A 27,457-nucleotide genomic window follows, 5' to 3' on the forward strand; every position below is an offset into this window, starting at 1 on the left:
GATGGTATGATGGATATGATGGGTGCCTAATTTTGGCAATTAATTTGGCAACTGATCTTTGATTATCAGCAGGTAAGTATGCCCAGTGGTCTGTGATGGGATGTTAGATGGGGTGGGATCTGAGTTACTACAGAGAATTCTTTCCTGGGTGCTGGCTGGTGAGTCTTGCCCACATGCTCAGGGTTTAACTGATCACCATATTTGGGGTCGGGAAGGAATTTTCCTCCAGGGCAGATTGGCAGAGGCCGTGGAGGTTTTTTGCCTTCCTCTGCAGCATGGGGCACAGGTCACTTGCTGGAGGATTCTCTGCAGCTTGAGGTCTTCAAACCACAATTTGAGGACTTCAATAACTCAGACATAGATTAGGGGTTTGTTACAGGAGTGGGTGGGTGAGATTCTGTGGCCTGCATTGTGAAGGAGGTCAGACTAGATGATCATAATGGTCTCTTCTGACCTTAAAGTCTATGAGTCTATGTAGGCAAATATGTTCTCCCTTTTAATATAGCTGATGTTGGATAGGGTTGGGTGTGGGATAATATCTGCTTGTTAGCAGAATCAGAATTCACAGTTTGGTTTTTCTTTCCAAATTGTGGAATTTCGAGGGTGGCCAGTGAAGTCCTTGCTACAGAATCTTTTAAAGTGCTTAACTTGTGGGGCTCAATTCACACCTGGTATAAGAAGACACAGTCCCACTGAAACTAGTGTCAAAGTATCCAGCACAGCAGGTGGTGACAGGGCCTATAATGATGTAATGAGGGGGAGCATGCATATAGTATGTAGGAAAACCCAAACCTAGTCCACATGCAAGTCTGTTACTCACTTCATGTACAGTAGTTGGAAGAATTTTTTTCCGAAATGCAGGGTGTGACAGGTTGGATCACAGAAACCCCCTGCAGCAGTGGTCCCCAACATGGTGCCCATGGGCGCTGTGGCACCCACAGGGGCATTTATGTGCGCCCGCTTAGTGCCCAGCAGGGGAGAGAAGCTGTGGCCCCACGCCTGCCGGGGACAGAGAACTCTGAGGCCTGCAGGCTGTGGGCTGCAGGCGCTTGTGTTTTCTGTCCCCGGCAGGTGCGGGGCCCGCCTCCTGCCCAGCAGGGGAGAGAAGCCGGGGCCCCACGCCTGCTGGGGACAGAGTACTCCGGGACTGCAGGCTGTGGGTGCCAGTGTTCTCTGTCCTCGCGGCTTCTCTCCGGCTTCTCTCTGCATTGCCCAGAACTGCCGCCAACAACAACAACAAAAAAAGCTATGACTCTGCAGAATAGACTGAATGCCGCCCCGTAGCATGTTCTGCCCCAGGCACGTGCTTGCTCCACTGGTGCCTGGAGTTGGCCCTGTATGTGAGTATTCTTCCGCTGCACTGATACTGCTGTTTTCTTGTGCTTTGCAGTTTATTTTTTTTAACATTTTGCCCCAAAATGAGTGGTTCAAATAAAAGACAACGTACATATTCAACGCAGAGTGGGAAGAATCCTATTGTTTTATTGAAAATAAAGGGAAATGTATTTGCTTATTGTGCGGGGATGCTGTTGCAGTGCTGAAAAAACATAATGTTGAACGCCATTTCCAAACTAATCATGGCTCTTTTGACATCCACTTAAATCTGAGTTGAGAAAGGTTTGATTTGAGTTGATTAATTTTCTTCTATCTGCCCAGCAATCTGAACCCTGAACTAATGCTCCTCTGCCCAACCCCCCTCATCCCCCCAAGAGGCCATTCTTTATGGCTCTTAGTCTGCCAGTCTGAGATTGTGCGCAAAGACTTTTTGTATGGACACCTATCCACTGGAATTAGATTGAGAGCTCCAATTTGTTTATCCTACATAAATGAAAAGCTGTCAGATTGTGATTACTTTCAATCAGAACCAACCTCATTCTGTATAAACCTGTAGTCTACAGGAGCCATATAAGGCGCAATATCTCATTACTAACTTCTTGAGCCAACCAATCCCACACAGGTGAAGGGATTCTAAAGCCTGCAGAAAAAATTGCAGGACAAAAATGTGCCCTTATTTGGGCTGATACAGTTGTATAAATGAATATTTGTTCTGGGTCAAGAACAAAAAATCTCATATGCAGTGAATCCTAAATAATACAAACCCAGCACTCCTCCTATGCAACATTCCATTGAATGTAGTTACCGTTAATGATACTGCTGCTCATGTGCTATAGTTACAGGTGGGTCATTTGGTGGTTGTGCTCCTTGTTTTATAGGGTTTGCATTTGGATGTCAAGTTACTGTATAAGCCTGCTTATTTCCTTGCATCTTATTCTAGCCTCTCTCCTATCTTTATCTACAACACAGACTTAGGAGCTAAATATGTAAAACTTAAGAAAACTTGGACATTTCACATTAAAGTGTTACTAAAGCTGAATGGTAGTGTTTTAAATCCACTTTGCATTCACTTTGTAGTGGTGTAAATGACAGCACAAGGTGCAAGGCAATGGAGAAACAGGCATCATGCTGCTTATAGATAAGGATTCTTGTACTCTATGGTAAACTCACATTAATTTTGTAGCAAAGGCCCCTTTTATTGCTGTATCATATTGCAACAGACTAGGAACTGTGGCAGCTTTATTTATTTATAAAAAAGGAGGTGGTGTAAAGTTTAAATAAGAAAATGAATAATAAAATCAGTACAATAGCCCTTGTGGTGCTCATTTTGATATTAAATCAATGTAGTTTTTGCTGTCTGCACCATTTGTTTTAAATATGCTACAGATTTTTGTGCAGACAATGCATAATTACATCTTAAAAGTTGCTAGAATAGAGGATGAAGGTTTTGGCACATGAGAAAATGTCCATTTGGCACCTAGGAAGCTGTTGAAGGGGGTCTTGAATTGTAGAATAATCACACTAGCTGGATTTTTGTGCTAAAATGATCAGCAAAGTCAACTGTTTCACTTAAATTGTCATCTTTAAATTTCAATGTTAACTCATTAAGATGAATGAAGTGGTTCAGACTTCTGTTTAAGCTATTTCAGGCTGTCTGCAAACTCAGGAAGACAACATTACGTTGGTTTACTTTAAGGTAGGCTTTAAGTTTTTCGTTGCTACCATAAAAACTAGAATTGTAAATTTTTAAAAAGTTAAGAATCTGGAGTGTCCTTCCATGCCTGGATTCGGCTTTAAATTCTGCATACTCTGAACCCTGTCCATAGATAATGGCCAAGGCGGATTTAAATTTGAGTTCATACTGGAGTAGAACTGTAATACCGTTAAACACATTTAATCTGTTTGCTCAGTTTAACTGATAGCAGTCTTGTTACTACTTATGTTTCTCTCTTTGCTCCTGCCTCAACCCTGTTCCCTCCCTGTACTCCATTGTGACACATCACATGCAACTTATTCACTTGGCCAAGATTTACAGAAGTCCCTAGTGATTTTTGGGTGCCTCAATTTTGGTATTCCCAACGTGAGACAGTTTAAAAGGGCCTGATTTTCAGGAAGTGCTGAGCATCTATTCTTTGAAAATCAAGCCCTTTTAAGGTGTGTCAAATAGGGCACCCAAAATCACTGTGACTTTTGAAAATCCTGACCTGAAGATGAGTTTATCGTATGGCCATTTCCATTTTAATGTATTTTTAAATGTAAGTGTACATCTACCCTTATGGGGTTGTTCACCTTGATAAGAATCTCTTCTAAGCAGTTCGTGAGAAAGATGTGATAGTTGCTTTGCTCAGAAAGGATTAATTAGGAAATTATATACGAGGCACCTCCCCTTTTTTGGATTTCTAGAAGTTACAGTGGTTCACTTCCCTTTACCAGAAGATGGTTTATATAGAGTAACAGTACGCAGTACACCAAGTGGTTCTTATGTCCTATTTACCTGTACCTTAGGTATCCTGATACATTAAAAACCAAAGGCCACATATCTCCAGCATCCTAGAAGTGCATATATGATGCTATAACCCTATATCCTCAATTGTGTTCTAGTAAAGACTGAGTAAAAACTGAGCAAGGATTTCAGGATTTGGCCAGTTCTGCTTCTGAAATCCTTGCTTTCAGGTCTTGGCTGCGATTAATGTTTTTATTAATTATGAGAATGGACACATTAATTACAGTTGGTTTTTCATCAGATTGAGGGCACAGTTTGAGACTTCTTTTACAAGTCAAGATAATGTGTAAAGCATTCAGAAGCCAAGATTAGTTAAAAGTCAAGGCAAGACTTACATTTGGGAAATGGCTTCTCTTTGGGGGGGGAGGAGATCTTTATGGATAAATCCTAGCCTCACTGTGCATGTGTTTCATTTCCCCCTTCCCCCTTTTCCTCTAGTATTGATACTCGAGAAGGTGGAAAATGGAGACCTGAGCAACAAGATATTGAAGATCACGGATTTCGGCTTGGCCAGAGAATGGCATAAAACCACCAAAATGAGTGCAGCTGGAACATATGCCTGGATGGCTCCTGAGGTCATCCGCTCCTCCATGTTCTCCAAAGGCAGCGATGTGTGGAGGTATTGATTTGGCACTGAGTACTTGGATACTAAACATTTAAGTGCTGGGGACTGCCAGACAACTTACTGTATGCTTAATACAGTACCAATCCTGGTTAATCGAATCCCCAAACACCTGTTTTACTAAAGCTCTGTGTCCCCTAGCTTTCCATCCTGCTGTATCATCACCCTCCTTTGGGGATTAGGAATCCAGAACACGGGCTTTTCAAAGTGGCCAGCCAACTTCTGCAGCCCTCCAAATCCCTGTTGCTTTATGGGTTTGGACGTGTGCTTTTCCAGTCTCCATTACCCTCACTCCTCTGCAGTACATAAAACAAAATCTGTGCACTTAACAATTGTCTTTTGAATAAGACACAAAATCAAGATCCTATCCACTTGTGATTATTACAGAGTTAATTTTTGCAAGCATAAGTGATTCAGATGCAGTCATAGAATATCAGAATTGAAAGGGACCACAGCAGATCATCTAGTCCAAACCCCTACTCAAAGCAGGACAAATCCCTAGACATTTTTTTTTCTTTTTAAACCCCAGTTCCCTAAATGGCCCTCTCAAGGATTATGAACTCACAACCCTGGGTTTAGTAGTTCAATGCTCAAACCACTGAGCTATCCCTCCTCCAGCTGATGTTCTGGCAGTATTCCAGCTCTAGTATTACATTCTGTCTATCTAAACTGCAGGGGGAGTTTTACCTGGACATGGTATTTCTTACTTTCATTCCTAAATTGGTGTGATACAGTGTCTTTTCCAGTATTCCAATGGAGGAGGATACATTTCGATGGTAGGTGAAATATTGGCTGTGAAATATGAAAACTGTAGGTAATGCTGTACACTTACTTGACGCTTTTATAAATCACTGGGATTCTTCTGAATGGAAGCTGGTATGGAAAAGTAAATGATTACGATAATGCCAAGTGGCCAGTATTTTGTGTGTGTTTGTATGTGTGCTTTTCTTGTGATACAGTCAGCAAATCCAGAGTCCAGGAGGTAGTCCCAGGATGATGGGGGTTTGTATTTGGGAAATTACATAGAGTCAGTGCTTTGGGATAGCAAATGAGATTCTCATAACTGTACACAGGTGAATGGCCCCCCACTTGGTTCATTAGATTAAGGCAGCTTGCTATTGTCATGCATGTACAGCTGGCCTTATGCTGAATTGCAGCTGGAGTGATTTGAATGAGCAGAGGTGTTTCTCTTCATGCATTACTGTATTTGAGGGCAGGTTTTAGACATATTGTGTTTGGATTTATTTTTTCAGTGGAAAGAAGGTTCCTGAAATCCTGACACTGCTGTAACTGGACCTTATTATAAAGTCCTGTTATTCACAATTAGTTGGCAGCCCCCCATCTTCATATGTAACATGTAAAAATTAACATGGTTATTTTTGTGATGTAATTCAGGAAAGTGAAGGGTAGAACTCTGCTCTTTATGTGAGAGGAAGAATGGTCTTGCTGTTAGAGCAGACGTATTGGGAGGATTCTTGATTTCCTTACGTGTGTGCCAAAGACTTGCTGTGTGGCGATGGGTGATGGATTTGGGTTTCATGCATATAGTCACTATTGTAGATGGTGTTGAAAACCAGGACCTTTTGTCACCAAACCCCAAAACTACTGCCACCTGAGCTAAAGGAGTAGCTCTGTTTGCTGTAAATAAACAGCAGGCTCTTATCACTGATGCAGACCAAACAAGGAAGGAACATGATTACATGTACTTTGCCAGTTTTCAGTGTTGCATATTTAATGCAAATCACTTCAACTTTTTATTCCTCAGTTTCCTCATCTATATAATGATATGAAGCTTAGAGCTTATCAGTACAAGGATTTTTTTGATGTTGGTGCACGCCTTTAGAATACATGTGCTGCACCAATGTAAAAAGTGACTTGCAGCAGTGTGGCTGCACCAGTTCAGCTTATTCATTATCTTGGTATAACAAATCTGTACTAGGGGTTTTGTACCAAACCCCGCTAAACCTGTGCAAAAGAAACTCCTGAGGGAATTCTGCACCTAAAAATTCTACATGTTTTATTTCTCTAAATAACACAATATAATCACACCATTTTCAATTATTTTGGTAATTTATTTCAAAATAGACATACTTGCTGACAGGTAACAATACAGAAAACAAAAAAGATTCAGGACATGTTTTTTGACCAGTAGATTCCTTATTAGAAATATTAGCCCATCTATATGGCGATACTAATATTTCCTTGTATGTCAAGCACAGAAGACTTTTAATGATGTGTCTACACAGCCAATTTGGGCGTGCAGGGCTCAGGCTGCAGGGCTGTTTTCATTGCTATGCAGACTTCTGGGCTCAGACTAGAGCCGGAGCTCTGGGACCCTCCCACTCTTCAAGGTCCTAGAGCAGGGGTGGCCAACCTGAGGTTGAGAAGAAGCCAGGATTTACCAATGTTTATTGCCAAAGAGCCATGGTAATATGTCAGCAGCCCCCTCCCCTCCCCGCCACTCCCAGCGCCTCCCACCCACGTGCAGCCCCGCCAATCAGCACCTCCCCCTCCCTCCCGATCAGCTGTTTCATCTTGTGTAGGAGGCTCTGGGGGAGAGGGGGAGGAGTGAGGGAATGGGAAGGGGTGGAGTGAGGGCAGGGCCTGTGGCAGAGCCAGGGGTTGAGCAGTGAGCACCCCCTGGCACGTTGGAAAGTTGGCGCCTGTAGCTCCAACCCCTGAGTCGGTGCCTATACAAGGAGCTGCATATTAACTTCTGAAGAGCTGCATGTGGCTCTGGAGCCACAGGTTGGCCACCCCTGTCCCAGAGCCTCAGCTCCAACCCCAGTCTGGAAGTCTACACAGCAATGAAACAGCGCCGCACCCCAAGGCCTGCGAGCCCAAATTGGCTGGCACAGGCCAGCCACAGGTTTTTCTTTGCTGTGTAAACATATCCTTAGGAGTGAAGTTAGGCCATGATTTGACACAACACTTAAATATGTGCATAAAGTATCCCCATTGAAACTAAGGCTTTGCCAGATCGGGACCTTACTGGATGGCATAGCTAAGTAGTACTTAGCATGTCACCATACAGTCACTGGTCTAGAACTGAAATTGCTGCAGACAATAGAGTAGAAGGGCAATGGGAGTGGAGGTTCCAGCATAGCAGTGCAGAATGCAGGCCACTGGCTGCATGGAGGTGGGGGATAATTCTGTAGCCCCTGCCCCCTCCCCGGGAGGTGGATGTGGCAGTAATGCTGCACCTCACCCTGACACAGCACAAGGGACGGGCCTGCCCCTGAAACACCCCAGGGCCATACCCATCCGCTCTGGGGGCACTGCGATAGTGAGCGAGAGGGACAGAGTCTCACACGCACGTCCAGCCCTGCCGCGTGATCCAGGGGTGGGGCAAGCAGGCTCTGTCCAGCAGGATCCAACTGTGGAGGGGCTTAGTGTGGAGGGATCCAGGTGTGGGGTGAGAGGGTTCTGTGTGGGGCAATCTGGGTGTGGGTGGATTGGCGGGTGGTCTGGGTGTGGGGGAATTTGAATGTACAGGGGCTTGTTGGGGGGTTCTAGGTGCAGGGAGAATGGGACTCGGGTGGGTCAGCAGGGGAGTCTGGGTGTGTGAAGATGGGGCTTGGCAGGGCGGTCTGGGTGCAGAGGGCTCATCACGGGCATCCGGGTGCTGGAGGAGTGGGTCTTGTTGGGGTGGGGGTCCGGGTGCAACCGGTTGGCGCTCAGTGGGGTTTGAAGAGGGCTCAGCATGGGTGGTCCAGGTGCAGGGGGGGTGGGGTGCAGCAGAGTGGGGTTCAAATGCAGGGGACTCAACAGGGGTAGGGTCTGGATCCAGGGAGGTGGTCTGAGTGCGGGGGTGGTGTCTGGATACAGGGGGTGGGTCGTGGCGAGGGGGCGTGTGTGTGTGTGTGAGGGTGGCGGATGCATGGGGGTTGGGCGGATGGCGTGGCAGCTCCTTATTTAATGATCCCTCCCCGGCAGTTAGGGAGCAATGGGCCCTGGGAGAAGCAGGGTTGTGTGCAGAGCTTCTTGCAGCCAAAGGAGGTTCCTGGGGTGGGTCTTACCCAGCCCCAGGAGTGACCCATGAAGAGGAAGTCCTGTCTCCTTACCCAGCCCAGCTGGGGCTAGCAGCTGTAGCCTGGTTCACCATTGGAGCCACTGGCTGGGACATCCCCAGTCTTGCCCCTCTGTGACTCTGGGCACACTGCGATAGCATGCATGAGGGACAGAGTCTCGCATGCCCAGCCACGGCCCCTGAGGTGGTGATTTATGTCTCCCCTGGTTGCTCTTGATGTCTGAACTAGACCTTGCTCAAGAGCATTTCCTGGGAGGAGCGCATGAATCAATTATTCTGCAGGGAAAGAGTAAAATCTGCAGGGAGGCATTAATTCTGCACTTGCACAGTGGCACAGAATTCCCCCAGGAGTAAAAAAGGCTCAGTGTAGACAAGACCTTAATGAATGTGTATATCATGCTGAGAACCTATAATATCTATGCACGGTATTATAATCCTCCTGTGAGCCTCTCCCCCCATTTTCCTTGTTTTACATCTCTCAACTACAAAGTCCTGTCTTCTGGCTACCAGCCTCACAGAGAGAGAATGAATCTCCCTTTGGAGCCATCTGTGGTGGTCTTTAGTTGGAGAGGTTCGCTGGTGAGAGTGCCACAATGTTCTGCCTCTCCACAGGCCTGAAATATTTGTTGCTTCTGTGGTATTCTTAGCCCTGGCAACAAGATACTGGCACTTGTAGGATCACAGATGAGGTGTGTTGGATAGAGCATGGTCCAGTTGGGCATTGGGCCCTGGCCACGTGGTGTCTGAGATACATGTATAGAGGAGCAAATGCCACCCAGGCAATATTGTCATTTGCAAGCATTAGGCTGTTCACAGACAGACACAATTAAAAACTCCTACTCTCACCTAAGCATGCTGTTCAAATCCCTGACAGGATAGACTTTTTTTTATCCTATTAGACATGTCTCTCTCCCACACCACTCTCCTGGCTAATCGCTGCCAGATTGGAATTTGGTTGATAAGCATCCATACAATTAATCTCCTATAAGAACAACAAAATTAGCTGTCTCCCTTCCTGAGGTATGCATACTCTTTTATCCCAATACCTTTCCTAAAAGGTTTCTTAATTTATTGGAAGAGCTCCTGTCTGAATGGGGGTCCCTAGCCTTTTGCCAGAGGTCTTATCCAGCTCATCTCCTTGATGCACAAATGCACAGGTAGCTGTTGGAGAAGATGCTTATTATAGGCCACAGCAATGCTCTGAGGAGTGGTTTCTGCCACTAGTGCTTTAGTTAGGCTTGCTAATAAACAATACTTTGCACTTACCTAGCATGCATGCCTTACTATTATCACTTACTTTTTTTATGTTGCAGTAGCACCTAAGGGCCCAGTTATAGATGATGCTGTACAAATAGTCCCTCCATCTGAGGCTCTCAATGTACTTTATAGACACGTAATTCTTACAAGAGCCCTCTCGGGTAAAATAGGTATTTATTTCCACTTTGTAAAGGGTGAAAAGGAAGTGCAGAGATTGCAATTTGTACATAGTCATACAGTAAAGTAGATATCAGCTGGGTACTGTAACTACTTAACTGTGATTCCTATCTGTTGTTTGCCACCCCCAAACATCACTGCTCATACCTTTTTATTTGTAGGTGTGGTTTCTGCTGGTATCTATAATACCTTGCTCTTGTATAGCACCTTTCATCCATGGATGTAGCTCACCTGGAAAGGGGCATGCCTAGCAAACTACTTCAGTATTCGAATGTTGTTTTATAGGACATTACCCCTATTTATTCCTTGGTGCAAATTCCTTTCTCCCAGATTCTGGAATGCTCAGATGTTTTTTAGAAACATCCAGAAATGGGTGTTTGGTGGGGGAAGGGAGGAATCTCAAAGTAAACACTTCCTCAGAGAGCCATTTTATTAGTGAGGAGAAGTGCAAGACCAGCAGGCCATATAGGGGTATAGCAAGGTTTTTTCCATTTTCTCATGGAAATTTCTAACCGCTGCGTGTACTTCACTTTGATACATTTACACTTTTTACAATAATTTTTTTCTTTATCCATGTCAGTGATATTACCATAATGCAGGAAGTGATGCCACAATATCACCTAGCCTCTTTAATTAAATATGTACAAGGTGCATGTCTGGCACCTTCAGACCAGTTACCTGCCCAGAATTTTAAATTTTCACCTGTGGGAATAAAGTACTGGAATCATTTAGACATGTCTGACTAGCAGATGGAGAGGATTCAGAGGCTGAGTATTGGATGGGTGAGATTCTGTGGCCTGCATTGTGCAGGAGGTCAGACTAGATGATCATAATGGTCCCTTCTGACCTTAAAGTCTATGAGTCTATGATATAGAGGCTTATACTTACCTTTTAGAATGCTAATTTGAATCCAGCCGAGTCTGTTGTGACTGAAACAGACTACGTGAAATGAGTCAGTGGTGGCAGTTCCTATCCCAATGGATAGGTACTTATCTCATGAACACTGTTCAGCCACTATCTCAAAATCATTGATTATCCTCTTTTGCTTGCAGTCTTAGGGCATGGCTACACTTGCAGATGTAGAGCACTTTGACTTAAACCAGCCTTCGGAGAGTGCAGTAGGGAAAGCGCTGCAATCTGTCCACACTGACAGCTTCAGGCGCACTGGCGTGGCCACATTTGTGGCACTTGCAGTAGCATTGGGAGCGGTGCATTATGGGCAGTGTAACAGGTGGGTCCGGGGCTCAACCCTCTGAGGGGAGGAGGGGAGCCACACCGCCCCGCTTGTCTCACAGGGGTTCTGTCCTGTCTCTTTAAGGCTAGGACAGGCCCAGGCCCCCTGGTGCAGGGGCTGGGCGACAAACAGTCTAAATAGGTCTCAGGCCTTTTGTGGCAGGCTGAGCCAGTAACAAACAGTACAGGGGCTCAGGCCTCTTGTGGCAGGCTGAGCCAGTAGCAAGCAGTACAGGGGCTCAGGCCTCTTGTGGCAGGCTGAGCCAGTAGCAAGCAGTACAGGGGCTCAGGCCTCTTGTGGCAGGCTGAGCCAGTAGCAAGCAGTACAGGGGCTCAGGCCTCTTGTGGCAGGCTGAGCCAGTAGCAAGCAGTACAGGGGCTCAGGCCTCTTGTGGCAGGCTGAGCCAGTAGCAAGCAGTACAGGGGCTCAGGCCTCTTGTGGCAGGCTGAGCCAGTAGCAAGCAGTACAGGGGCTCAGGCCTCTTGTGGCAGGCTGAGCCAGTAGCAAGCAGTACAGGGGCTCAGGCCTCTTGTGGCAGGCTGAGCCAGTAGCAAGCAGTACAGGGGCTCAGGCCTCTTGTGGCAGGCTGAGCCAGTAGCAAGCAGTACAGGGGCTCAGGCCTCTTGTGGCAGGCTGAGCCAGTAGCAAGCAGTACAGGGGCTCAGGCCTCTTGTGGCAGGCTGAGCCAGTAGCAAACAGTACAGGGGCTCAGGCCTTGGGTAGCAGGCTGAGCCAGTAACAACAGTACAGGGGCTCAGGCCTTTTGTGGCAGGCTGAGCCAGTAGCAAACAGTACAGGGGCTCAGGCCTCTTGTGGCAGGCTGAGCCAGTAACAAACAGTACAGGGGCTCAGGCCTTTTGCGGCAGGCTGAGCCAGTAGGTAGAGGGGGACGACTGCCACCCGTGAGTGGGGTGGCAGGGGGGGACACAGGCCCACCCACTCCACTGTGTCCCGGCCCGGGGCCCTAGGCAGCGGTCCTCACCGCTGCCGGTCAGTGGGGATCCTGACCGCAACACACTGACATGGGTTCAGTCTGGTCAGCAGCCTGACTGAGGTCAGCTGCCCCCGGGCCACTTCCACTATCCCCCTCTTGGCCTACCTGGTCCACGGCGTCTCGCCCCGGGAAGTCCCACTGCATGGGCTCGTCCCAACCTGGGCTGGGGGGTAGGTCTGGTAGGTCCTTAGGGAAGTCCAGCCAATCCTGCCCCGGGGGCTCCTCGGGGTAACAGCATGGCAGCTGGGGCGTTCCCCCGGGCTCCTCGTCGTAGGTGGCGCGGGGGAGTTCCGGCTGGTCTTCCCAGGAGCGAGGTAGGGTGCTCTCCGTCCAGTCCAGGCAGTCGCTCGGGGCTCCAGTGGTTCCTCCGGTAGGAGCTCCCTCAGGCAGGTCTGCTCTCCCCGGTGGCTGAGAGCTGACTGAGCTGGGAGGCCCGGCTTTTATTCTTCCGGGTCGCCGCCTGACCCTCTGAGGGGCGGGCTCACCCTGCTGTAGCCCCGCCCCTTCCTGTGTCCGGGGCTCAACCCTCTCCGGGGAGGAGGGGAGCCACACCGGCCCGCTACAGGCAGCTATCCCAGCATGCAAGTGACTGCAGTGTGCTTTTAAAATGGGCGGGGTGGGGTGGAGTGTGACAGGGAGTGTGTTTGTGTATATGGGGGGAGTGGGTTTTTGGGGGGCTGAGAGCATGTCAACATGCTGTCTGGTAAGTTCAGACAGCAGCAGACCTCCCTCTCCCCCCCACCTCTCTCTCTCTCACACAGCATTCCACAGTAAAGGCTTGCATGCCAACTGTCAGAAAACGGAGCTTAAGGAGATTATGGGACATTTCCAGAGGCCGATCAGAGCGCAGTAACGCAACACCTCATTCGGACTGATGCCTGCGCATTGTAGCCGAGGCGCAGCAAACGTTATTCCTCTCACCGAGGTGGAGTACCAGCAGTGCTGTAGCCGCGGAGTCAGAGCGCTCTACGTGCCTTGCCAGTGTGGACGGGGAGTGAGCTAATGCGCATGGGGCTCTTTTATTGCGCACTAACTCGCAAGTGTAGCCAAGCCCTTAGCAGAAAAGGCAAGAAGTCAGTAGTGAAGTTAACTTCCCTTTCAGCTTCAGTGGTGGTCCCTCCAGGTCAGGGTTGAGTAGGGCGGGATTGGGGAAGTTAGCACTGCATGCTATACCTGTTCTGAGGATAAACAGTCTCCTGTGCTCTCAGTCCAGTACTATTTGTCAGCACTAAAGTATAATCAGGATTTTTTTTAAATGAAGTGAGATTTCATTCTTGATAGAAAATGTCTGTTTTCCCAGTGGGTTTTACATTGGGAAGGTGAAGGAACTGAGCTGGGTGGGGGGGGGTTTCCATCCTTTGGATCCCCTGTCTGACTTTGCTGTTACTTGTTGTGGGGAGGGGGGGAATTCCTTTTTCATATTAAGTGCAGATACTTGGGGGAGGCAGAGAAGGAAAATAGGGCACTACTGACATTTAAAAATAAAAACCAGAGAGGAAATTAAGACCTTTAATAAGTTCAGAGACATCAGGGAAGGTGGCAATATCACATAGCCCCTCCAACTCCCTGAAAATCCACTGAGTAGGATTGAACCTGATGGTTAAATGGCTTAAAGGATTACTGGATTACTAGGAGATGATTAATTATTCATATGAACGTTGGTTCACTTGGGTGTACAGTCAGTATTCTGTGGTTCCTGTTGTAATTAAAGTCCAAACAACACTTCAGAATGTTGTAAAGAGATCTGGGCCTCATCTCCTTCTCTAACTCCTTAATGGGGATAGAGAGTCTCTTCTGCTGTTTTTCCTTTCAACGTGTTAACCTCTTCCACCCTCTGGTTTCTGTTTTATGACCACCAACCTTCTGCTTGAGAGAGGCTGAAAGACACTGTGTTCAATATCTATCAATATTGCTTCTTAATTAGTTCAAAAAATGCAGCCTTCCCTTACCATTTGGGGCTGAGAACATTGTCTCCAGACAATTCTGAGCACCCTACAGAAGAGATGGTGACAAGATTGGGAGCAGGAATCAAAATCATATCTCCTGCAAGCATTTAAATTCAGCACGGGATTGCTGGAATCCCATATTTGCCCATCCCCTCTGCTTTTAGAAATTTCCTTCAGAGTGAGTATCATGTTCATAACACTTGCCCATCAGCACTGATAGGAGCAGCAGCTGTAGAGAGAGACTGTTGAGGGACCTGGTAAATTTCACTCTGCTGCTACTTCTGGGTGACGAAGACCGACCGATGTGCAGAGTAGTATAATTTTAAAATTATAAAGCATCAATAGAATATTAATGTTCTTAGAATGTTCTAAACTTCCTTTTTTTTTCCCTTCAAAAAAGCAAGCAAAAGTCCACTTTTTTGCACAATCTGTTGCTGGAGCTGCTCCTTCAGGGAAACAAGAGAGACAGACTACTTGTTAGTATTAAGAGGCTCAACGGGACATTGCCTGTCTCCTTAAACCTCTGCATCTGTCTCATAAAACTGAATGACATGACAGAGCAGTGTATGGTATGTTGGGGTGAATTGCCTTCTACTGTATTATGTCACGAGTTGCTAAATAAAAAACAGGACATGATTCATATTCCAACTTCACATCACTTAAAAATTTCCCTTATGGCTTAAATCGGATTTGGTGCTTCCTTCTTTTGTGTTGCTGTCAGTGCTAAATGGCTTCCCTCTTTCATTCCAGAGATATTTCAGTAGTAGATGAAGTAATAGTTATAATTTGAAAAGTGCTGTGGGATGCTTCTGAATGAATGCTAAATAAACAGTAAATTGTGAATGGTACATCAGTTCATGTACAGTAGGACCTAGTTGTATCACATGCTCTTTCGTGTCAATAGTGGAGCACAAACCAATTCTGAGAGTCAGTATGTCCAGTACAGACACATCTACCTGGTTCAAGACACTTCAGATTATTCCAAACGTGGATGCCTGCTTGCCTGGGGATATGGTCTGGAATGGTGTTTCACTGCCAAGCCTTTCCTTAACCACAACATGGGGGGGGAACCTCTAAAAGCTGAACTTCCATAAATAAAGTTGCTGCATCAAACACTGGTGAGCTGATATGTCACCACTGCTGGTAGAAGTGCCTCTTATGGGAGCACTCTTTCTTGTGATAACATCATAGTTTGATTAATGTTCAAAACCCAGTACAGCTGCTGGTAAGACAGATTTTTTCAGAGTGATGAGGTCCACTCACTACAGTGGTGCCTCCTGCTGACCATCATGGGGATTAGTTCTGCCAGCCAGTGCGCCCTCTCCAGGTGATGCCTCTCCCATCATCTTCTCTGCCTGCAGACCTGCCTCAGTCCAAGTCCTCTTCATGACTTGGCCCTCTGGCCGAGTCACCATCTATATTTCCCACTTCCAGGATGGGTACTGCTGTTCAGTAGTCAAGCCATTTCCCCAGTGGTGAATGGGGGGACCTGGGCCCACCCAGTACTCTGGGTCCTGACCCAGGGACCCTGCAGATAGCAGCCTCCTGCTGTGTCTCCTTAACTTCCTTCAATGGTGCTTCAATTCACTGGGCCACTTCCCGGTGGCCCCAGCACCTTCTTTTCCCTCTTCTCAGGGTATTCAGTCAGCAAGTCCCAGCAGCCAGCCAGAAGAAGCTCCTTGTTCCCCTGGTCCCTTCCAGCAACGGTTCTGTCCCAGGTGCTGCCTTTGCTGCAGCCTGCTGGGAGCACAGATCTCACTCCTTAGGCTCCCCACAGCAACTCACTCTCCTCCGCCCTGTATTCTTTCGGTACTAGCTCTCTGGGCCCTGATTGGCTGCTCCATGCAGCCTCCCTCCAATTGGCTGCTTCCTGTGCAGCTTCCCTAGGCTGCTATGAGGACTCGCTTCCCCTGCTCCTTTCTGGGAGGGGGCGTGGCAGGCCCCCAAGACCTCCATTAACTCCTTCCACTTGGGTGTGTGATGAACACTCCATCACACCCCTACAGACCTGCCAAGTCTATTTTCCCCCTTTCCACTGCCATATTGCCCATTCTACTACTAGCCCTGCTTTCCCCCCCCCCCCCCCCCCGATACCTGTGTCAAGGTTCATTGCAGAGGGATTTCATAGGAAATCAGAAAATCATTTGTATTTAACAACAAAAAAGGCAGGGCATTATAGTGTTTTTAAAGTCCTCATCTTGTTTCCCTAACTTCTCTCATAATTTAAATGATCCATAATTAGATTACCCAGACTCTCTCACAAGACTTAATTCGAAGCAAATATTTTTCTCCCCTTTTCTGAAAAACATCACATTTCTGAGCTATCAACAATGCACTCTGAAATTTGTTAGGCTGACTGCTAGGGACCACGCTGGAATTTTTGTCAGAAAGCAAACACTCCTTAGAAGGAATAAATGGTAATGGCTTTTTAAAAATTCCAGACTCAAGTCTAAGTCCTTAAGATGTCATTACTGGTTTCTAAGAACACACGATTGTTGAAAACCGCTTAACTTTCTTATTGACATTTTCAGGGTTAATGAAATCCTTAAACTAGGGTAGTACTAATAGGCATTCCGCCTTCCCATTTCTTGGGGCTTATTGTCATGAAAAAGAGAATAGTACTAATACTGAAAGTATGGCATGTCAATGTACATATTTATTTTTGGATTTATATACATGACATCTAGCTAGCTCTCTGCTCCCCATAAACGCAATCAGCTCTCCACATTGCGCTTTTGTAACAGCATAACTTTAAAATGGAGTGGCATCTGGTTCTGAAGTTTTTACCTGAGTGTATACAGTTACATGAAATTTATGCAAAAATATAATTAGGCAGGCTTATTACCCCCTCCGCCCAGTTAGGCTGTTGGGTGGATTATGTCACTACACATCCTCCTTTAAGGTTCAGTAGCATATTATAGGAAAGAGCTGGCATCCCTTCCACCCCCCAGGTAATCAGTACTCAGGTATTTTGCAGGAGTGGTATAACAAAATATTTATTTCTGGAGCACCACATTTAATCATAGATCTATGTCGTTAAATTGCCACAGAAGTTACTTCTACAGGCTTGTGAACCAGAATGATCAGAAAGACCACAAATCTCTCTGCCTTCATAGCAAAAAGTAAAGCATAGCCACTTCTTTGACCTAGCCATCCCAAATCAGTACAAGCATATAAAAGCTATATTTTGGGGTGATGGAGAGGTACAGAAATCCATCAAAGTGTGATTTGGAATTTAAGGTACTTGAAAACTACAGTAATGAGCACAGTAAAAATATTTGGAAGACTAAATTCTGTCTAAAGAGAAAATTTCCAGTCTCTGTACAGATCCACATAGACTATTTTGCTACATGCTCTATTTTTAGAGAGTTTAAATGGTAAAATTAAGAAACCTTTGCACAATTTTTTAAGAGTATTTACTGCTCAAAATGAAAATGGTAAACTGTTCATTTAAAAAGAGTGAAACCCTAATTGTTGCTATAGTGACTGTGCTTCTGTAACTTTGACAAATCAGGAGCCCTGTCACATCCTCGGGGAAAGCGAGTTTGCCAAAACAGGACAGCTAAATTCAGGAAGAGGGGGCTGCACAGATGAATACTGGCCGAACATCCCACAAAAGCAGGTGGTCTGTGTACAGACGTACTAGTCCATTTAATTTGTTTCTTTGTTTGTAAATGTCGGATTTATTTAGTATCCTCTAATATGTGAGGCAGTCTTGATAAATAAGAGAGCCTTATGCCCTCTTTTTGCTTGAGGTTTATTAAAGTGTTTGTTATAGCCAAACACGCACTTTCTGTCTCTCTCCCAATAGTTATGGTGTGCTGCTTTGGGAACTGCTAACTGGGGAGGTACCATTCCGAGGAATTGATGGTCTAGCAGTTGCATACGGAGTTGCCATGAATAAACTTGCCCTTCCGATCCCATCCACGTGCCCAGAACCTTTTGCCAAACTCATGGAAGGTAAGAGCCAATTGCAGTGGGAGAGATAGTGTTTATATATTTTTCTTGAGTGCTTTCCATGAGTGCCTATTTTTGTAGGTTTCAGTAGCTCAGACCACAGAATTAGATGGTTTTTCTCAGTGGACCATGTTATTACAGAAGCCATACTAAGTCTGCTATGACAGTTACTATATCATAAGACCTCTAGGCTGCAGAAATAAAAGCCTTTGTGAAGAGGGGAAGGGGATGTTCTTGTCATCTTGCAGTCTTGATTGTGGGTGATGAGCTTACACCAAACCTCCAGATCCAAATACCACCACATTTGGAGTATTTGAAATCTAAGTCTACTTCTGAATTTTGCAACTTGAGCCTATTGATAGCTAATAGTATTATCACTATTATATATAATCAGAACGGTCTAGTGCAGAGGTCTTCAATCTATGGGGTGCGCCCCCCTAGAGGAGTGCAGAGTAACATTTGGGGGGGGGGGCACAGCTGGGGCCCTCACCAACCCCAACAGGAGGTCGGGAGGGAGTGCCTCCCTTGCCCCGCACCTGGAGATCTGCCGCTGGCCGAGGCTGACAGCCCTGTGCTCAAGGTTCCTGGGCTCTGTGCCCAGCCACAGCTGTGGGCCTCAGCCCCTGGCTGAGGGTCTGCTCCCGACTCCAGCTGTGGCCCCAGCTTCTGTCCCCTTGCCCCTGTCTGGGTCCCCCCCTCCTGAAGCCGCAGCCCACTCCCAGCTCTGGGGGTGGGGCACAGACAGGGGTAAGGGGGGCACGAGGTAAAAAGTTTTGGGGACCACTAGTCTAGTGGATTGAACTCTTGGCTGGGGATCAGAAGGTTGGCGTTCTATTCCTGCTGTGCCATTGACTTGGTGGGCCACATTAATGTATTTTGTAATCAATGGAATAGTACTTGCTTGCAGTATTGACACAATAATTGAAATGAATGCTACCTGCAGTACACTGGTGGTGAAATGGGCCTGGTATGTGACTTTTGACAAGTCACTTATCTCACAAAGGGTGGTTGTTAAGCTTAACGTGTGTATAGTACTCTCAAAATGTAAAGTTCTATGTAGTACTAGTGCTAAACATCACCTGTATCCCCATCAATCTGGTAATGTCATACTCAAATTTTGTGGGGGATTTAATCATGACTTTGACATGCTGAAAAGACCCAGGTGGTTGAAGGCTTGTTTAAAAAAAAAAAAAAAAAGTTTCCAGAGGTGAGTTATAGTACGAATATAATACCAAAGGAAGGAATAGTCTTTTGTAGGGTGCAATTCAGGTGATGGCTGATGGGTTCAGATGGGTTCTCTGGCTATTTTAACTCTGCAAATGTCCCCTGAGACATCCACTCCAATCCAGTTCTTAATTTTTATCAAAATATGTATATAGAATTCTAAAAGAATGCTTAGAACTTCTATTTTGTGCCTTATAGCTGAGGCTCTCATAGCGCTTTACAACCATTAAAGAATTAAACCTCACAACCCTCCCGTGAGTCTGGTAGTATTACCTCCACTTTACAGATGGGGGAAATGGAGGCATAGAGAGGTGAAGTGACTTGTTAAGTGTCACCCAATGATTTTGTGGCAGGGCTGGAAATAAACCCAGTTTACTGATTCCCCCCGTTAGTGGGATAGACTTGCCTTTGATTTAAGTAGATGTCACTGAAAGGTTTGTCTGCTTCTGGAATACTATTGTCTTTCTCTGTCCTTTGATACAGATTACAAACACAGTTCAATTAAAAATCTAGAATTCTGCATAATGGTTTGCTAAAACAATAAACCATAGGATTACAAACAATAGAATTGCAGATATAGTACATGCATCTGCATTACTACAACTATGACCGTAAGTGACCGTCTGGTTACGAAATTGGGAGCAACTTGTCAGGTGGATGTGGTTACCAAGAAACTACTGTAAATGAACACTTGAAAGTATAGAAGCCACTAAGTGTGGAAACAATGTAACTTGTTCACTGAGATTCCCCTGGTTAGATACACAGGACATGCTATGGGAACAATGGGAATCAGATTGTATGCCAGTGAATTTAAGTACAGCACAAAGAATGCAGTGCAGCAAGCTCCCTCTAAAAGAGCTAATGACAACATCAGGCAGTCATAGTTCAGTGCATTTTATACTGACAGTGTTTCTTAGGAGAAGGGAGTCAGTTTCTTAAAATCAAATGTTGGTGTTGGTGGGGTGGAAAATATTGGAAGGTGTGAAATAAAGTCATATGCCCTATATTTCAGCCCAATACTATAGAGCAACCACCACTTCCACTTTTGAATGTTAGCTTCATGATATCCAGGGAGAACAACTGGAAGGGAATAAGAAAACAATCACTTTCCTCCCCCTTTGTCAGAATTGTTTGTCAAAAACACCATTTCCCTTCCTGGTGAACTCTGGTTCCCCTAATGCTGATTTTGCGTTTGAATTACTGCCCTGGTGGTCTTTACTGAGATGACAAACATGAACTTGCCCTCTTCAGAGAAAAGATTTGTAAGTTACAACTGTGCTCATTAGTGCAGATAATGGCAGCTCTAGGCCTGGGAAAATAAAAGCCATGGACCACCTGCATCGTTATCAAGCTCACTCACTCATGCACTTGGCTGGCAGCAGCACTTTGTTTTACACTGGGTCATGTTTGCTTTGCCATTCTTAAAAACTGGGATAGAGGGGCAGGGATTATGCCCTTGACAATTTTTCTGTATCGCCCATCGTCACTAGTTGGTCAGCAGTAGGGAGGCTATGAAGCAGTTTTGGACGTCCCTGGTTCTGCACATAGATATAAGAAGCATCTCGAGAGCCATAAAAAACGTTCATTCCTGTGTTGCTTTTGGGACCCAATCAGATGCCTAAAGAACAGCATCCTGATGCACAAAATCTCAGTATCAAAATTCCCAAATGGAGAATTGCAATAATTTCAAAATTAAAAAAATAATAATGCAAAATCAGAATCCCAGCAGAGTCGAAAAGGATAAGAAATAGGAGTTCAGATTAATCCCTGGTGTAATTGTGTTAAATTAATAGAATTATTGCAGGGATGAATTTGGCTCATGATGTCCTCTAATCTAAATGGCAATTTTAAAATTATAAAGCATCAGTAGAATATTAATGTTCTTAGAATGTTCTAAACTTCCTTTTTTTTTCCCTTCAAAAAAGCAAGCAAAAGTCCACTTTTTTGCACAATTTGCACAACTTCTCTTGGCCATATGGGAAGCCTGTGCTTCAGCCCCTCCAGGTACTGGTTGGAAGGGATGGTTACATTTACACATTGGGAAGGCCCTCTGCATTACAGCATGTGTATCTGCAACTGTGGGGGGTTGAGGTGGTTGTACTCTGCCACCTCTGGGGCTATGGTCATGTGATAGGCCTTTCCTATCTGACTTCTTGTTGGGGATTGGCATGCAGGAGTTCTCTAGCATTAAAGGGAATAAGTGTATTGCTCAGGCAGGAATCTGCGAAGACTGCACTAGAAGACAATATGAAGACTACAATAAGAGAAAAAATGTAGAATGAAAAACTGACATTTGCTGAGGAAGGGGGTCTACATTTGAGGTGAGGGGGTTGAACGATTGTGATTTTCCTGGTCATGAGAGTTTCAGATCATCCACTTAACATGATGGTATTTTTAAAAGCAGGATCTTGGTAATTTAAGAGTTTGTGACTTTATTATACACCATTCTTTATTTAATATCTCTGCTCCACATTACCGTAGTACCTGAACATCTTTTATATACTGTTGCCTGTTAGCAGCGGCTAAGAATTGTACATGTGGTAAGATGGTGCCTTAAATTCTGTGTTTTGGGAGCTATATAATAGAATAATTCACTGCATTTTGAGTTCACTTTTTGAAACGTGGCAGCTCAAATCTGGTTCAGATTAAGTGGAAAAAGTTACTTGTTCTTTGCTCATCTAAAACAAACACACACCACACAACTGGGTGTCAAGGACTGACTGTGTCTGCCTGGGACGAGAATAGCAAGGTATATTGCAGATCAGAATTGAAGATATATAGGATACATCTTCACTGCAAGGTTAGCTCAGGCTCTTACTCAGTTGTTGCCCCTCATCTCCCTTTCATCCACACAATCAGCCTTCTTACCTGAGTTAGGTGGTTCTTTCTACCTCAGCTAGCTGGCATAGCTGGTATGGGTTAGAGCCCAGCTTTGCTTTCACTCAGACTGGTAACCTGCCCACTTTGCAGTGAGGTTGCAGGCTAAATCACAAGAGTGCTGATAGTCCTTCAAGGCTTCTCACAATTCCTTCTGTGTGCAGGAGGACAGATGAGTTCTCCTACAACTCACTGGAAAATAATCCATAGAGTGGCTCTAACTGCAGCACAAAGAGCTATGAGACATGCTCACAGAAGTCCTAGCAGCACACATGGGGGAGCACAGCACCAGTGACGACACAATAACTTGGGTATGGCTTTGTATTGTTGTTGCTCACACCCAATCTAGGCTAACTTAAGTACCATTCATCCAAATTAACTCTCCAATGAAGTGCAGAAGAAGCTAATACTAACCCTTGCTTCTCTATGCCGAGCTATGCTCTCACAGCAAAACCAGTCTCAGCTCCATAACCAATTAGAGTTTAAAGCAAAGTATTTGGGGGAAATATTTATGCTGTGTGGTTTTTAACAAGCTTGGTAGTGTAGTTATCTATAAATTGAGTCAGTCTCTAACAATATTTTCGTTAGTTAACATCTATATTTCAGTAGCATTTAGAAGCCACCAAATCAGGACATATTTAAAATGACAGTCCCTGCCCCAAAGAGCTTAGTCTACAAGAGAAGACATGAGGATGAGGTTGGGGGATGGGAGAGGCAGGGTAACAAAAATGCGATAGTGCACAATTCTTAGCCAGTCAGAAGAAGTAAACACAACTTGCCACCTGCTTAGTCTCTAACCTACTTATTCTGATGTTTAACAACTTGCTTGCCTTTGTTCTTTTTTAGACTGTTGGAATTCTGACCCACACTCACGACCATCTTTCACCGATATACTAGACCAACTCACTACCATAGAGGAGTCTGGCTTCTTTGAAATGCCCAAAGATTCCTTCCACTCCTTGCAGGAAGACTGGAAGCATGAAATCCAGGAGATGTTTGATCAGCTCAGAGCCAAAGAAAAGGTAAAAAGGGAACAACATTCCACTCTCATGTTATCTTGGACTGTGATTTTGTCTGGTTTCGCAGCCTAAACAGGTGGTATCTTTGTGTGTTAGTTTCTTTTACTGGCATTTTTAATATGTACATAAAGGGGTTGGAATGGGAACAAATTAGGTTGTAGTACTCTTCCGTGCTATGTCCACACTTAAACTCTGCCCGCTTGTGACATCAAAATGAGAGTCCAGTCACAAATATTGAAGATTTTCCATAATATGATAGTCCCTCTCCATTTTTTCATGTGTCACCTGGCAGTGAAATTGTTAACAATCGTGACAAATACAGTATCATTAGGCTTAGATGTCAACACCCAAATAATATGGAAGAGGCAGTTCACATTCTCAGAGCTGTTGTTTCTGGCTGCCTGCAAATTCAAGCAAACATCAGAATTGGTTACACGATGATCACCTTTTCAAGGTTTTGGTCACAACCACAAGGGCTAGAGACTTACATTTTTTAAATTATATTTCAGATACTGGAGCGCAAGGTACATCTGCTAAGCCAATTTGACTCTTTGTAGGGAATTAGCTCAGCTCATCATGTACTTGGGAAGCTTTTAAAAATGTCAGTATGCCTGTGGTTTTTAGGGGTCTCTTGATATAATCATGCTAGTAATAGTATTGACCTCTTTCTTTCACAAATCATACGAGTTTCCCACTTGAGTGATTTAGTTGATATGGCACAAAATTTTGCAGTGCTGTTCTAGGTGTCAAGTACACATGTACACTTAAAATGTACTGGATTTGGCCTGCACCATATGGCCTGCAGTGTCAGTAACCAGATTGTGACACATGGAGCCTCTAATCTGTCTCCTCCCCAGGCTCTAGACTGTAGGGATTGCCAACAGGCAAGAGTAACAGTAAAGACAAAATGGAAATAATGGAGAAGTTCAAGTAGACAGAGCTGTTGTACCCTGATTTGCCCCCTCCCCATAGCAGGAGTTCTCCATGTGTCTGGAACTGATGCAGGGCCAGAGGAAAAAGAAACACAGCTGGTGACTGGCTTGCTAAAAAGCTATCTGCCTTTCATATACTTTTCTTTATGGTCTCTGCTGCAAATAGTCACTGGAGCCACTGAAGCATCTGTCGCCCAACTACTCCCTACCCTGTTTTCTCTGTTTTCCTGGAAGACACCAGCAGGTCCCTTTGCCTTCCCTTTTCCTCCTTCCCCTTCCCCATAGTGGTATTGCGCTGTCTAATAAGTGTAAGAGAAACACTGGGTGATTGAGTGTGGCAGCAGACTAAGTGGAGACAGCATTGGAGGATAGTAAGGACAAGGGGATGGACAATGTCCACCACCAAAAATAAAGGCTGCTCAGTGAATGGGGGTGGAGTTCTCGTCAGAAAAGTGGAGTACTGTCTGAAAAGTGAACATAAACTGCAGCAGCTCTGTTACTGCCCTGGTAGAACATCTGCTTACTATGGTCAGTATAAGAAGAGGGGAGGAAGTCCCAATCAGTGTATTACAATGGAGTGACTTAATACGTCCAGCAGTTGGGCTGGTGGATATATGCCTAACCAAGGTTAAGGGAACAATGAGCTTATCTATAATGAAAGTGTCACTTAAAGGTCAATTTGCTTTAGGCTGAAATGTTAATTTAGGGGTTGAAGGAGAAAGAGCTCTTTAAAAAAAGACAAAACCACAAACAAGCAAAAAAACCACCAACAACCCTTAATGTGAATAGGAATGTGTTCAGAACTTTTTTTTTAAATTACATTAACTTTTTTTTACATATAAGCACTTCCTTCTGATGGTGGTGTCCGTTGGTACACGTGGTACAACAGCATTATGTTAGTGCTGTAGAGGCAGAAGATGAAACTGCTCTGATTAGTCCAAGTTCAGTGTCCAGTCTTAGTGATGTGCAAACAGTAAACAAAACCACCAGTTATGAGAATTAAATTTAAAAAAATTTAAATGTGTAGTTTTTCTTAAATTTATAATTTTTTCAGAGCAAGAACCGTCTGTTTGTACAGTGCATAGCACAGTGGGGGCCCCAATCCTGATTGGAGCTTCTGGTGCTACTGTTAGGGTAGGTCTATACTTACCTGCCGGGTCGACGCGTAGCGTTCGACTTCTCAGAGTTCGAACTATCGCGTCTAATCTAGACGCGATAGTTCGAACTCCGAACGCGCTCCCGTCGACTCTGGAACTCCACCACCGCAAACGGCGGTGGCGGAGTCGACGGGGAGCCGCGGACTTCGATCCCGCGGCGTCTGGACAGGTAAGAAGTTCGAACTAAGGTAGTTCGACTTCAGCTACGCTATTCGCGTAGCTGAAGTCGCGTACCTTAGTTCGACCCCCCACCCTAGTGTAGACCAGGCCTTAGAGAAGTAAAAATATGAATCATCTATAGAATTCAGAAAAGGACATTTTGAAGAATACTTACTTTGACAACTAGTGTTTGTTTTTTAAATAAAGCTTATCATTAAGCTTGTAGGATGGTATTACAGATAACAGTGAGGTTACAGAAAAAAGAAGAAGAGAAAGAGAGAGAGAGAGAGAATCAGTTTAAAAATCCATACAATTTAACAGGATGCTTCCAAACCAAAAGGAATTAAACTTGAACTTTTCAACTTTTAGCTCTGCAGTGAAATTGACCAACTGGAGATAATTATTCTGTGATTTTTCTGAAACCTTTTGTCCTTGTGGTGAGAAGGAAGGAATGTGATGGGGAGAGCAAAGGATTTGGAGATCTCAGGAACAATTAATTCCAGTTGATCCGTTTCATCAACAAAGGGCAAGGTGAATAGTTAACTTTAAAATCCTCCATGTTCACAGGGATGCTGCACCCTAGCATGAGTTGATAGGAATGACCTCTATATAATGAACATTTAAAAGGAAACAAATAAACCTCACTTCATTTCTCTTGATAACATTATTGTGTAGATTTGTGTTAGAGCTCACAGACTCCATCTTTAACGCCAGAAGAGACCATCATGATCATCTAGTCCAGGGGTCCCCAACGCGGTGCCCACGGGTGCCATGGCACCCGTGGGGGCATCTAAATGCGCCCGCGTCCTGGCCGGCAGTGGAGCATCCGCTGAAATGCCGCCGAATTTCTGTGGCATTTCAGTGGCGACGCCTCTCGATGACATCACTTGCGCGGCTCAGCCCGTCACACTCTGGGGTTTCGGCTGCCAGCTCCTGCCAGCTGGGGTCACAGCCCGCTGCCAGTCTGGGGTTCCTTCCCCAAGGCCAGCAGCGGGTGCTGAGTGGGACCAGCGGCAGGACCCTGGCTGGCAAGGGGCCAGCAGCGGGAACCCCAGAGTGGCAGCAGGCTGAGCAGCTCAGCCCGCCCCGCATGCCATCAAAAATCAGCTCGTGTGCCACTTTTGGCACGCCTGCTGTAGGTTGCCAACCCCTGCTCTAATGTATCTCTAGTGAGCAACCATATCTCCCCTCAGCCTTTGTTTTGTTAGGCTCATCAAACCAAGCACCTTGAGTCTCCTCTCATAAGATAGGTTTTCCATTCCTCTGATCATCCTAGTAGCCCTTCTCTGCACCAGTTCCAGTTTGAATTCGTCTATCTCAACCATCGGAGACTAGAACTGTGCACACAGTATTCCAGATGATGTCTCACTAGTGTTTTGTATAATGATACTAACACTTCCCTGTCTCTATTGGAAATACCTCACCTGATGCATCCTAGGATTGCGTTAGGCTTTTTCACAGCCACATCACGTTGGTGACTCATAGTCATCTTGCGATCGACCAATAGACCCAGGTCTTTCTATTCCTCTGTCACTTCCAACTGATACATCCCCTGCTTACAGCAACATTTCTTGCAGTTAGTCCCTAAACGCATGCCCTTGCACTCTGCACTATTAAATTTCATCCTATTTCTATTATTCCAGTTTTCAAGGTCATCTTGTAGGATATTCCAGTCCTCCTTCACAGTGGCGGATTAGCCACTGAGCTGACTGACCCCAGGTCCCCGGCCAATTGGGGGACTCAGGGGAAAAATGTGTCCTGACCCCGTGCCCCAACCCTGCTCCCCAGCATGTTTCTGCTCACGGGGAGTGGACAGAGCAGGACGGAGCGGCTTTTTCCCCTGCGCTCTGGGTCCTGCCTCAGCAGCTGAACGCCACCTTCTGGGTCCTAGTCTTCTCCACATTCAGATCCTTAAGTTCTTCAGTCCAGTCCACTTCCCTAACTACTTCCCTTAATTTTTTTTTAAAGTTTACCCTTTTGAAATAAAAAATCCTACTTGCAGACCTATTTTTGTTTATTCTTCCATTTAGTGTA

The 27,457-nt window shown here is 45.3% G+C and overlaps 1 protein-coding gene across 5 annotated transcripts in view; it reads left to right on the forward strand.

Moving 5' to 3' along the window:
- The window catches only part of MAP3K9 (mitogen-activated protein kinase kinase kinase 9), a 105,566-nt gene that overhangs the window by 17,281 nt on the left and 60,828 nt on the right, over window positions 1-27,457 (forward strand). For all 5 annotated transcript variants that reach the window (XM_045015794.1, XM_045015791.1, XM_045015792.1 and 2 more), the window contains exons 3-5: window positions 4,277-4,457; window positions 17,910-18,058; window positions 23,003-23,178. In XM_045015794.1, coding sequence (XP_044871729.1) covers window positions 4,277-4,457; window positions 17,910-18,058; window positions 23,003-23,178 — 506 coding nt within the window. The remainder of the gene's footprint in view (window positions 1-4,276; window positions 4,458-17,909; window positions 18,059-23,002; window positions 23,179-27,457) is intronic.

The sequence above is a fragment of the Mauremys mutica genome, chromosome 4 (assembly GCF_020497125.1).
Source record: "Mauremys mutica isolate MM-2020 ecotype Southern chromosome 4, ASM2049712v1, whole genome shotgun sequence".
Classification (NCBI taxonomy): domain Eukaryota; kingdom Metazoa; phylum Chordata; order Testudines; family Geoemydidae; genus Mauremys; species Mauremys mutica.